This window comes from Eurosta solidaginis, chromosome 1, assembly GCF_040869045.1.
Source record: "Eurosta solidaginis isolate ZX-2024a chromosome 1, ASM4086904v1, whole genome shotgun sequence".
Lineage (NCBI taxonomy): Eukaryota > Metazoa > Arthropoda > Insecta > Diptera > Tephritidae > Eurosta > Eurosta solidaginis.
Window position 1 is genome coordinate 106,354,905 of NC_090319.1, and position 14,269 is coordinate 106,369,173.

The window sequence follows — 14,269 nt, forward strand, 5'->3', positions numbered from 1 at the left end:
TTGTATACATTTTTTTGGTGTTAATTATAAAGTAATTGCAGATGAGTGAAACCAATTCAAAATAAACAAGCTCGTATTTATCGACAAATTTCGTTAGTCTGTAAGAAATTTGAAACTACTAATTAAAGTGGACGATTTGAAAACATGTTCCTCGATATATAGCAACAGCTCCATTGAACGTTAATAAAAGTGGTCCAATAATCCACAAAAGCCATGTTTTTTTATACACCCCAGAAGGACTCCTTCAAAGCAGCAGCTCAACAACATTTTAACAGCATCTTATGGAGTTTTGTAATATTTACATTATTGCTTAAAGAGCCATTACCTTTGGCTAATGCACATTACATTCAATTCAATCATAATGCTTTTCGCTCAAACAACAATTTTGTTATTCCAACATTGTCAAAACCACCACTAGATCAACATTTGGGATCCAGAGAGTTATCACCTGCCGAATACATGGTCGATTTAAGCAACGCTGTCACGTATCGCATTCTTCACTATCATTCTGTACTCAATAGAAATAACTTTGCGTTTTCTCCCACAGCACTGATGAGTGTGCTAATAGCATTGTATGAAGGCTCGGCAGGACGAAGTGCTTTGGAACTAAGAAATGTATTGCAATTGCCAAATAGTCGAGACGTTATACGAGTAGGTTATCGTGACATTCATCGTAAACTGCGTGTGAGTATTAAAATTAAGTACTTATTGGAAACATTGTGGATAAAACATGTGTGATATCTTATCAGTCAACTGCCTGCCAGGATGTTCAAGATGGCTACCTTTTAGCGTTTTGACAGGATGTTCAATATGGCGGCGTTTAGGGTCGGCTACCTTCAGCAGGTGATAGAAAGAGATACAGAATGAGAAGACGATAGTCAATAACAAATCAGGTGATCGGTTATATTTGTAATTTTGACGTCTATGCAGATCATCACATGTAGATAGATATCACCTTTGTCTTATCCACAATGATTGGAATGACTAGGTACTAATATACATATGCTTGATTCTCACTTGGTCAAATTTGACATCAAACTTGGCCACATCAATGAAAACGGAATGTCATATAACGTCAAATGAGTTTGCCGTCCGTGTTGACTACAAAGTAACAGTTAAGTAACACCACACTAATCGGCACAACACTAAATGCATTCCTCTTCTGCTAGTTCTGGGTATTTTTCTTTAAGTACTGGATTTGCCGGCCAATTCCTGGCATAGAGGTCCGACGCCTGTTTGTGGATATCACTGAGGACCTGTTGGTGCTTTTTTGCCTCATACGGCTGTGTACTCAGGTGCCGTATTTCCTCCTAATGCTTACGGAGATGACCCCTAAGGCCCCTGGGATGTGTAGCCTCATCAATCAGATGTCTGTTGGGATGTCCAGGTTCCTGGGTATTCAACAGAAACTGTTTGTTCAGCATTTCACTTCTCTCCTTAATGGGGAGTACTCTCGCCTCATTGTGTAGGTGGTGTTCTGAGGACAGTATTTTGGCAGACCTGTATTTTCTTCCAGTGAGTAACCTTTAGGCTTGGCGTCCATATTGGGGACGCGTAGCATGCAATCGGCCAGCCAATTGCTTGGTAAGTAGTAATGAGCGTTTCTTTGTCTTTACCCCAAGTGCTGCCGGCAAGAGATTCGCGGATTTTATTACGGCTCTGGATTTTAGGAGCAATTGCGTTTGCGTGCTCTCCAAAATGTAGATCCTGATCGGCAGTCGGCAGCGTGATGCAATCGACGTGGCTGTTCAATATTGTCGAATTTGGCTCGTCCATGTTGTAAATAAGGTCACCGATGATTTGGTCGGTGACAATGTCAGTTTTCGCGAGGCGAAGAAACTGGAGAGATCAGAAGGATAGCTGTTTATTTTATTACAAAGCTCATCGATGTGTGGGCCTGGGCGTGTGGCGTAGGAAACAATAGTGACTCCTTCTGGTGGTGAAGGTAGCTTCGATATGTAGAAGTTAAACAGAAGTGGGGATAGGAAACCACCCCATGTTTAATTCTTCTTGGCTTGGATGTTATGTTCCTGAATTGCACCAATGCTTGCCGACCAGACTGATAATTTGCGCTCCACCTTTTGAGACTTGGGGAAGGGATGACCCTTCCAAGTGTTGCAGTAACGTGCCATGGCTGACCGTATCAAAAGCTTTTGACAGGTCTAACGCATATGCGGTGGGTTTTGTCGAAGGCTGAGGTAACGCTCAGTCAATCCAGAACCCTACTGAATAAAAACATAGTATTTACGTGTTACGAACACATGCACATACGGCTGGAGGTGTTAGGACAGCTGCTTTCCGTTCCAAGATGGGGGGAAGGGAGGAGCGCGGCGGCTAACGGTCGTCGTAGCAAAGGAGGGATGCCGGTGGGCATGTGACGTACTTTATTAATTATTTTTCTTTCTCTCAAAAATATACAGAGTATTCCACTTATCTCTAACAAAGTAATTTAATATAATATTTACATATCAGGTTTAATTCATTAATTCATTTTGTTGTATTGTCGAGGTAAGGATAGCGCTAAACTGTCGCTGCTTTCATGTTTCTCCTGCTCCCCTTTTAATCACTACATAGTATAAAACAAAGTCGCTTTTTCTGTCCCTATGTCCCTTTAAATACTTAAACCTTTAAAACTACGCAACGGGTGTTGATGCGGTTTTTTTTTTTAATAGATAGAGTGATTAAAGATGAAGGTTTATATTGTGGCGAATTTTAGCATCACTAAGCTGTGAGTAAATAAAGGCACAACAACAATAAAGCAAGCTGCCACTATTGTGTACATAAACAAATCAATCATCATTTAAACACATGCATACAAGGCAACGAAGTGATACTCACAAACACATGTAATCATCAGCCGAAGTAGTTACTCACACATACACCCGCATATGGTTATAAGATAAATATTACTTACTTAATTGGCGCTTAACCGTCTAAACGGTTATGGCCGTCCAACAAGGCGCGCCAGTCGCTCCTTCGCTCCGCTAACCGGCGCCAATTGGTCACACCAAGGGAGTTTAAATCGTTTTCCACCTGGTCCTTCCAACGGAGTGGGGGCCGCCCTCTACCTCTGCTTCCATAGGCGGGTTCCGATAGAAACACTTTCTTGGCCGGAGCATCATCTTTAATTCGCATAACATGGCCTAGCCAGCGCAGCCGCTGCGTTTTGATTCACTGGACTATGTTGATGTCTGCGTATAGCTCGTACAGCTCATCGTTAAATCTTCTTCGGTACTCACCGTCGCCAACGCGTAAAGGTCCATAAATCTTTCGAAGAACTTTTCTCTCGAACACTCCCAAAGCCGCTTCATCTGCTGATGTCATGGTCCATGCTTCTGCCCCATATAGCAGAACGGGTACGATAAGTGACTTGTAGAGTATGATTTTCGTTCGCCGAGAGAGGACTTTACTTTTCAATTGCCTACCTAGTCCAAAGTAGCATTTATGGCCAGATTGATTCTTCGCTGGATTTCATTGCTGATGTTGTTGCTAGTGTTGATGCTGGTTCCCAAATAAACGAAGTCTTTCACTATTTCGAAATTATGGCTGCCAACAGTAGCGTGGTTGCCAAGGCGCGTATGCGCTAACTCTTTGCTCGATGCAGGTACTTCGTTTTGTCCTCATTCACCATCAAACCCATCTTTACCGCTTCTTTTTCCAGTTTGGAGTAAGCAGAACTAACAACAGGTGTTTAGGCCGATGATATCAATGTCATCAGCATATGCCAGTAATTGCACGCTTTTATAGTATATTGTTTCAGTGCGGTTAAGTTCTGCAGCTAGTATAATCTTCTCCAGCATCAAATTGAAGAAATGAAATGAATATAAAACAAACCAAAAGGAAGTTTTATTCATTAACCGCGGCCTTTCAGCTCAACTAATCTACATAATTAATTGCAACATTCAAGGCTACTAAATTTTATCAAGATGGACGAAACAATAACATAAGAAGCAGACAATTTTAGCATCTCTTCGGAATTATTTCGAGTATCATTTCAGGAAATCTTCAAACACATTTCGAGGCTCTTTCGGTACAGTTTTGGGGCATTTGAGCCATCCTTTCGCGAACACTTTGGGGTTTTTTAGGTTTGATTTCGGAACAAGTTCAAGATAATTTCAAGACTACTTCGAAACCATTTCGGGACAGTTACAGGATCCCTTCAGAATTATTTCGAGATTATTTCGGGACCAATTGGAAAGAATTTCAGGATAACTATGGAATTATTTTGATCCTGTAATTGCTCCGAATTGGTTCCGTAATAGAAGAAATAATTCCAAAATTAGTCCGGAAATTCATTCGAAAGGATGCTTCCACTGTCCCGAACAATTTTCGAAAAGGTTTTGATGTTTTCCCGAAAAAATACCTAAAATAGTCCCGAAGTGATCCTGCTATTACTCAGGGTCCAGTTTGTCTGCTTCTTATGGAAAAAACGTAAGTCCATGTTTTATTGTATAAATCGATGTGTTCATTTTTCATAGAAAAAAATGATAAGTTCAGCTTTTACTGCCGTTTTATTTTTTACCGCACTTTTACGGCTATGTTTATAAATTTTGCTTATATTCCATGTATGTAATATGTACTCCTATATTGCTGCAAAAGGCTAGGTACATTGCCAAACATCAGAGTGCCGATATATAGCTGTTTAAACGTTTTTGTTTTTGTATTCAGTAATCGAATGTAGAAATTAAAATTTTTTTTGTCACATTTATGTTGCTTCAATCACGAAAATTGTATAGGCTGTCTTGTTTTGATTTCAAAACACATTGCGAGCATTTTCTATTAGCAATATAGGAGTATTTATTACACATGATGCAATTACAAGGTGACTGACGTTGGCAGCTTCTCTTTCTAATCCGCCATCTTGAACTCCCACTCTGAAATTCAATTTGCCTCTTTGCAAAACTACTTTTTCGTTCAGAGGAAAAATCGTAGTAAAAATCACACAAATAAATTTTCCTGGAAAAATATGCAACGGCATCACTTTTTGCTCTAATTCTATTTTGTGTTGACTTTTATATGATTCGAATTTGTGACAAATTTCATAAAATAATTTTGTTTATCTAACAAAATTATAGAAATTTGAACATTTTTGATAAAATATGAAGGTATTTTGTTTGAAATAATAATTATAATACACATTAAAATAATTCTCCTAATTTGGGTCATTTGCTTTTTCTTTCCAGGTGGTTTTTTTCCTGTTTTTGCCGTTCTAAGCCGTCTTCCGAAAGTACTTCTTCTTCAGCGTATCGTAACATGGTCGGAAGACGAAACTATCGCCTTGCCAATATCTCGGAGGTTGCAAAATTGAATTGCCAATTGGGTGGGATATCGTTTTAGAGGCTTTATTTTTATTGGGCCAGGTACACCTTTGTTAACCCTCGCGTTAAAGTCGGCAAGTGTGTGGTTTTATATACAAGTAGAAGTAGTGTTATGTACCTAGTGGCAGAGGTAGTGCTTGTATGTGCATTGCAGGCGCTTGTACAATGCAATATTCTTCGTCGATAGTGCGTAGATTAATGTCATAAAGAACTACCCCCGGATCCCATATCAAATTGAAGCTTATCTACCTCGGTCTGTAAGCAATAGAGTTAGATTACACATTGTAATGCGGTGCATCAGAAAGCCTTCAAATAGTTTATGACTGAATGACCTTGCCTGGTTTTAGCCTTAAACACATTTTATACTGATGGCCAGTTTACCCGTAGATTATTCGATGCTGAATGACGGTTAGAAAGTTTCATACTTGGGTGCATGTTTTATTAAGGTTGAACATTCTTTAATTTTTAGCCCCGCAGATAAGGGGTTGTTTTTGTTTTTGTGCATCGGGCGAATCTCAGATGGGGCAGTGAGACGTTCGCCATATGATGTTGCAGTCACATGATTCGATGATCCGCCCGACATGGCAAACTGCAATGATCGTATTGGAGCCGGCTGCCTGAGTAATTTTGGTAATGCCCTGGTTACCGGGCAATTGGATAGCCGGATATTATCCCAACTTCAAATCAAATACATACCGTTATCTTTATTCGGAAAGCCCAAACAATTTTTCGAAACTACACTGATAACAGATTTTGCGTAATGCTCCGGTGTCTGAGTTTTTTGGTACTCGAGTAATACCCGGGCAGTTGGATCCCGACACCTAAGTACCCGGGTACCTCATTACTCAGGTAAAATTATCAGCCCTACCTCCCATCAAACGCATGGCAAACTATAGGAGCACACTGGTATTTTCATCGTCAGCGCCTCGGTATGGAACCTTCTTCCCCCACTTCATCTACAATCATACGTCATCTTGAAAAGGAGCTCTCGCTGCTCTTTTAAACGTCCGAGATAGCGAAAATTATTTCGGCAAAGTAGCTGCTAATATTTAAATAAACCGGCAGCATTGGGGCGGGAGTGTGGTCTTCAATAAGTTGCTCCATACAGTGCGCTGTTTATTCTTATAATTGACTAGCAGTATGTTATTTAATGATATATTGACATTTTATATGACATTCCTCAAATACATACTTTTATATTCATAAGTATTCGTTATATGCATTACATTTAACTTCTTGTAATTAATCTTCAATTCTTTTGTAGACTTACTTTTTTGGATCCGAAAATCCACTCAAAGGTTTAAGTCTGAATAAAGATAATGTAACGATTACACGTGGATATGAAGCTGTGCTAGTGTTTTACGGTTATGATTTAGGAATGGATATGGTATCATCGACAACATCCTCCCCATCATCTACGACGCCAACAGCTAACATAACGGATGGGATGGAAATATTGAAAACAACTAAGAGCCCCACCACAGAATACACAACTTCCCTTCCAAACACAAAAAATAATACTGAATACGTTCCAACGGATTCATCTGATAGCATTTCAATTATGCCAGATACAACATTATCTTCTACAACTCTTTCGATAGATACGGATGGCTCAACTAAAACCGTAAAAGTGAATGAAACAACAACTATTACAGGTTTAATATCTTCAACTCAAATGTCAACTACAGAGGAAAGCACAGGCATGCCGGGGATGCCGTCGACAACAACTGAGGGAGACATTATTAATATAAGTGACGTAACAACTTCTGCAGAAACTGATGCAGCGTTAGATCCTACAAAGGAAAACGATGCCGCAGAACTTGTGGCGGAATCTCCAATTGAATCTAAAACAGCTCCATTTCAAAGGCTACAGAAAATTCGTCCAATACAACAGCCTAGCGCTAAGTTACAAGCTCCACCTACATCAGTTTCTACCCCAAAACATAATTACTTACCACAATATATACGCTCGCGTAACAATAGACCCAAACGACATTTAATTGGTCTGAAAGAGGGGGACGCCAACCTTTTTGTAAATTTCTTCAACCCTCACCATCAAAAACATCGTGGTTTGTATACAATAACTCATCCAATAACCGGAACTACATCGCTTGGCCAATTCACAAGTGATTACGAAGTTGAAACCTTGGACGCACGCCTTTTGAATGTGGCACATGATAAAAGCAACTATGGCTACAATACAGATGTTATAAGTCACGTATTCTATTTGGCCACCCAAGAGCTGATCCATACAACTTTTAAAGTATATAACGCCGTTTTATATTTCAAATACTTTGAAGATTTAAAAATTAGTGTTCTTGAACTTGAACTGGACACTCCTAATTATAATTTGATGATTTTGCTTCCGGACTATCAAATTGATTTAATTTCTTCGACAGCCTCTCTTGAGCTGGCCCCTCCATTACGTTTGATGAGGAAACAGTTGAAGCCTAGGTGGGTCCAAGCTATCATACCAGACTTTAAGCTGCATGGTACAACTTTTCTTACAAATGATCTTCAAAATGTAAGTACAGAACATTTACATATAAAAGGCACGTCTATATAACACCCTAACTAATAAAAGATGAACTATTTTTTCAGTTACTTGCGTATACAGATAATTTTTCTTTATTTAAAGAAATTTTAGATTGACGAAGAAACTATTTTGTTCGCTGTTCGAATCATGATAAAATATTACAAGGTAAAACCGAAGGAGAGGAAAATAACGTTTAAAAAAATTTTAAAATTCTCACTCCTCTCATTATTTTTTTTTATACCTTTCATTAAAATGAAATGTTATATTAACTTCGTCACGAATCCCAAAGGAAAATGGATAGACCCACCATTAAGTATACCGAAATTATCAGGATGAAGATCTGAGTTGATTTAGCCGTGTCCGTCTGTCCGTCTGTCAGTTTGTATGCAAATTGAGGACTAGAATTTTTGAGATATCTTGATAAAATTTGGTGAGCGGGTATAATTAGGTGTATTTTATACTTTAAATTTTATATATTTTGTTATCGAATTAGTTTTTGTAAATAAAAATTTATATCAAAATGAAAATTTTTGATTAATAATAATATTTTAAACATCAAATAAATTAAATAATATTTTTAAGAAATAAAATATTTTTAATATTTGGTTAATCACCAAACTCACACAAACTACCTAACTATTTTTATACTCAGTTGAGCAGAGCTCACAGAGTATATTAACTTTGATTGGATAACGGTTGGTTGTACAGGTATAAAGGAATCGAGATAGATATAGACTTCCATATATCAAAATCATCAGTATCGAAAAAAAATTTGATTAAGCCATGTCCGTCCGTCCGTCCGTCTGTCCGTTAACACGATAACTTGAGTAAAATTTGAGATATCTTGACGAAATTTGGTATGCAGATTCCTGGGCGCTCATCTCAGATCGCTATTTAAAATGAACGATATCGGACTATAACCACGCCCACTTTTTCGATATCGAAAATTTCGAAAAATCGAAAAATTGAGATAATTCATTACCGAAGAGGGATAAAGCGATGAAACTTGGTAGGTGCGTTGAACTTATGACGCAGAATAGAAAATAAGTAAATTTTTGGACAATGGGCGTGGCACCGCCCACTTTTAAAAGAAGGTAATTTAGAAGTTTTGCAAGCTGTAATTTGGCACTCGTTGAAGATATCATGATGAAATTTGGCAGGAACGTTACTCCTATTACTATATGTATGCTTAATAAAAATTAGCAAAATCGGAGAACGACCACGCCCACTTTAAAAAAAAAATTTTTTTTAAAGTGAAATTTTTACAAAAAATTTAATATCTTTACAGTATATAAGTAAATTATGTCAACATTCAACTCCAGTAATGATATGGTGCAACAAAATACAAAAATAAAACAAAATTTCAAAATGGGCGTGGCTCCGCCCTTTTTCATTTGATTTGTCTAGGATACATTTAATGCCATAAGTCGAACAAAAATTTACCAATCCTTGTGAAATTTGGTAGCGGCTTAGATTCTAGGACGATAACTGTTTTCTGTGAAAAGGGGCGAAATCGGTTGAAGCCACGCCCAGTTTTTATACACAGTCGACCGTCTGTCCTTCCGCTCGGCCATTAACACGATAACTTGAGCAAAAATCGATATATCTATACTAAACTCAGTTCACATAATTATCCGAACTCACTTTCTATTGGTATAAAAAATGGCCGAAATCTGACTATGACCACGCCCACTTTTTCGATATCGAAAATTACGAAAAATGAAAAAAGTGCCATAATTCTATACCAAATACGAAAAAAGGGTTGAAACATGGTAATTGGATTGGTTTATTGACGCAAAATATAACTTTAGAAAAAAACTTTGTAAAATAGGTGTGACACCTACCATATTAAGTAAAAGAAAATGAAAAAGTTCTGCAGGGCGAAATCAAAAGCCCTTGGAATCATGGCAGGAATACTGTTCGTGGTATTACATATATAAATAAATTAGCGGTACCCGACAGATGATGTTCTGGGTCACCCTGTTCCAGATTTTGGTCGATATCTCGAAAACGCCTTCACATATACAACTACCACCACTCCCTTTTAAAATTCTTATTAATACCTTTAATTTTACACCCATATTGTACAAACACATTATAGAGTCACCCCTGGTCCACCTTTATGGCGATATATCGAAAAGGCGTCCACCTATAGAACTAAGGCCCACTCCCTTTTAAAATACTCATTATCACCTTTCGTTTGATACCCATAATGTACAAACGCATTCTAGAGTCAACCCTGGTCCACCTTTATAACGATATCCCGAAAAGGTGTCCACCTATAGAATTAAGGCCCACTCCCTTTTAAAATACTCGTTAACACCTTTCATTTGATACCCATATCGTAAAAAAATTCTAAAGTCACCCCTGGTCCACCTTTATGGCGATATCTCGAAAAGGCGTCCACCTATAGAACTAAGGCCCACTCCCTTTTAAAATACTCATTATCACCTTTCGTTTGATACCCATAATGTACAAACGCATTCTAGAGTCAACCCTGGTCCACCTTTATAACGATATCCCGAAAAGGTGTCCACCTATAGAATTAAGGCCCACTCCCTTTTAAAATACTCGTTAACACCTTTCATTTGATACCCATATCGTAAAAAAATTCTAAAGTCACCCCTGGTCCACCTTTATGGCGATATCTCGAAAAGGCGTCCACCTATAGAACTAAGGCCCACTCCCTTTTAAGATACTCATTATCACCTTTCGTTTGATACCCATAATGTACAAACGCATTCTAGAGTCAACCCTGGTCCACCTTTATAACGATATCCCGAAAAGGTGTCCACCTATAGAATTAAGGCCCACTCCCTTTTAAAATACTCGTTAACACCTTTCATTTGATACCCATATCGTAAAAAAATTCTAAAGTCACCCCTGGTCCACCTTTATGGCGTTATCTCGAAAAGGCGTCCACCTATAGAACTAAGCCCCACTCCGTTTTAAAATACTCATTACCACCTTTCATTTGATACCCATATCGTACAAACCAATTCTAGAGTCAGCCCTGGTCCACCTTTATAACGATATCTCGAAAAGGTGTCCACCTATAGAACTATGGCCCACTTCCTCTTAAAATACTCTTTAATACCTGCCATTTGGTACTCATGTCATACAAACACATTCCAGGGTTACCCGAGGTTCATTTTCCTACATGGTGATTTTCCCTTATTTTGTCTCCATAGCTCTCAACTGAGTATGTAATGTTCGGTTACACCCGAACTTAGCCTTCCTTACTTGTTTATTTTATATTTTTCTTAAAAACCACTTAGGTATGTACATCTGTTCACTATATATTTCTTATTTTATACAGTCGATTATTTGGATATTAAGAATGGGACAAGATTATTGTTCAGCCCCATTCATGAAAGGTATATAGTCTTCGGAACAGCCGAAGACAGCCCCATCCTTACTTGTTTTATTTTGGTTTTGTTTTCATAACAAAAATATAACAAACTTAAATATGAATATTTTTCCGTACAAACATCAATATTATGATATTTTATCCAAACCCGAATTTTTTATTGGTGGAAATAAATTTTTTTGGTGGGAAAGAAATCTCAACGGTCAACCGCATTCCAGTTTTCAATTCAAGAATTGTATTGCGGTTGTCCGCAAAAAGAAGCATCAGGCCATGATCCTCTTTTGAGGAATTTTCTTCAACAAATTGTTTAGAAATTTATCTGCGTCTGCGCGACGAGAAGAAAAACTCGACTCACCGCCAAGGTGTACGGAAGAGATACATATCTGCTAATACTAACAATTTGGTGTCCGAGGAGATTAAGGTCTAGTTTTCTATCCAATTTGAAGGCTACGTATCGTGTATTCGTTTTTCTACGAACTGGCTCACCTAAATACATGTTTTATGCCGACCCGAAACTTTATCTGCTAAGACGGACGAACTTTTGGTGCCAAGGCAATGCCGAGGGACAATCGATACCATTTATACAAATTTTCTTAAATATTTTCGATGGATAGGTCAACACACTAACTCTACACCACGGTGGCAGATTTTGGCCGTTCAGCTGGTAAATTCAGCCTCCACGAACTATCATACTCCTACTGGACGATGATGTTTAGCTAAGCTGCGAAAAGCTACAGCGTTTTTACTGGCGTGGGCAAGTTATGGGAAGATATTCACTTGGTTCGGAGGAGCAGGTGGGGGAAGACTTTGATCTCTCTTGGTGCCACCTGCCGGCGTCAGTTATCGCGAAACAGGGTTAGCTGGAGTGACTTGTTACGCAACGACCAAAATCTCCTAAACGATTAAGCGCCAATTAACGAATTTATCTTCCAACGGCGAGCAAAAGGGCCAAAACAAATCAAAGAATACCTCCAAGATAATTTTTATCCGCAGTAGCGAGTACACTTGAGACTGCTGATCTCTTATAAAGTGAAGTTCGGCATATCTAAGGGTTAAAGACGTAACAACCAAGTGAAGAAGGATGAATGAAAAATCAATAGGGGTTGTCTCCAACATCCGCTTCTTAATTAGAAGAGGTTAAGATGTAAGGCCTTTTCTTTTGTTCCTTTGCAAAAATAGGACGTGTTGAGGCATCCACTATATTGACAACTAATTTGTTTGCCATATACATAAAACCCGATTCTAAAACTTTTCGAAATATTTTTTCACTAATTTCATAAACATTTTATTTGTTTGGCATTTAAAAAAAGTGAAAAATGCCAAACCAACAACTTTTTGTTTGTGTTTTCTTTGGTTTTGCATTTCTACAAAGTGAGTGATATTAAAGATTTTTTAAAAATCAAAAAACCATTATGGCCGCCCAGAAAGAATAGTTTTATTTCTAATATTTTTATTATGATTCGAATAATAAATAAACAAGAAAAAAACACTTGTTTTCTTTAAGTTAACATAAAAAATATTTTTGTTTGCTTAATATTTAAATGCAGGGCTGCTCAACCCCTATACACTTATAGCACTTTTGTTCTTATTTTGCCCTGAATCATAGGCACATATAGAAACTCACACTTCAAACATAAAAAAAAAAATTTTCATAGCACTCCCATATGCCCTCACATATAATTTCGAATCATATGAAAATGCTCGAATTTCTTATGAAAGTGCCAAGAAAAGGCACTCCCGTATGAAGCTCAGGCTGAGTAGGATGAAAAAATTTTACACTAACAATTTGACAACTAAAAACTATTCAAAACAAGTAAGGAAGGTTAAGTTCGGGTGTAACCGAACATTACATACTCAGTTGAGAGCTATGGTGACAACCTAAGGGAAAATAACCATGTAGGAAAATGAACCGAGGGTAACCCTGAATGTGTGTATCAAATGAAAGGTATTAAATAGTATTTTATGAGGGAGTGGGCCATAGTTCTAAAGGTGGACGCCATTTAGGGATATCGCCATAAAGGTGGATCAGGCTCGACTCTAGAATTTGTTTGTACGATATGGGTATCAAAAGAAAAGGGGTTAATGAGCATTTTAAAAGGGAGTGCGACTTAGTTCTATAGGTGGACGCCTTTTCGAGATATCGCCATAAAGGTGGACCAGGGGTGACTCTAGAATGCGTCTGTATAATATGGGTATCAAACGAAAGGTGTTAATGAGTATTTCAAAATGGCGTGGGGCTTAATTCTATAGGTGGACGTCTTTTCGAGATATCGCCATAAAGGTGGACCAGGGGTGACCCTAGAATTTGTTTGTACGATATGGGTATCAAATTAAAGGGGTTAATGAGCATTTTAAAAGGGAGTGGGCCTTAGTTCTATAGGTGGACGCTTTTTCGAGATACCGCCATAAAGGTGGGCCAGGGGTGACTCTAGAATGCGTTTGTACAATATGCGTATCAAATGAAAGGTGTTAATGAGTATTTTAAAAGGGCGTGGGGCTTAGTTCCATAGGTGGACGCCGTTTCGAGATATCGCTATAAAGGTGGACCAGGGGTGACTCTAGACTTTGTTTGTAGGAAATGGGTATCAAATGAAAGGTGTTAATGAGTCTTTTTAAAAGGGAGTGGGCCTTAGTTCCATAGGCGGTCGGTCGCCTTTTCGAGATATCGCCATAAAGGTGGACCAGGGGTGACTCTATAATGTGTTCGTACGATATGGATATCAAATGAAAGGTGTTATTGAGTATTTTAAAAGGGCGTGGGGCTTAGTTCTATAGGTGGACGTCTTTTCGAGATATCGCCATAAAGGTGGACCAGGGGCGACTCTAGAATGTGTTTGTACGATATGGGTATCAAATTAAAGGTATTAATGAGGCTTTTAAAAGGGAGTGGTGGTAGTTGTATATGTGAAGGCGTTTTCCAGATATCGACCAAAATGTGGACCAGCGTGACCCAGAACATCAACTGTTGGATACCGCTAATTTATTTATATATATAATACCACGAACAGTATTCCTGCCAAGATTTCAAGGGTTTTTTATTTCGCC

The 14,269-nt window shown here is 38.2% G+C and overlaps 1 protein-coding gene across 22 annotated transcripts in view; it reads left to right on the top strand.

Moving 5' to 3' along the window:
* Spn85F (Serpin 85F) overlaps positions 1-14,269 on the top strand; it is a 59,103-nt gene that overhangs the window by 9,999 nt on the left and 34,835 nt on the right. For 10 of the 22 annotated variants that reach the window (XM_067759532.1, XM_067759540.1, XM_067759533.1 and 7 more), the window contains 2 exons: positions 33-684; positions 6,583-7,842. In XM_067759532.1, coding sequence (XP_067615633.1) covers positions 214-684; positions 6,583-7,842 — 1,731 coding nt within the window. In that variant the 5' untranslated portion in view covers positions 33-213. Of the gene's footprint in view, positions 1-32; positions 685-6,582; positions 7,843-7,902; positions 8,020-8,143; positions 8,275-14,269 lie in introns of those variants that run through there. The other 12 variants (XM_067759534.1, XM_067759542.1, XM_067759543.1 and 9 more) reach the window with 6 other exon arrangements.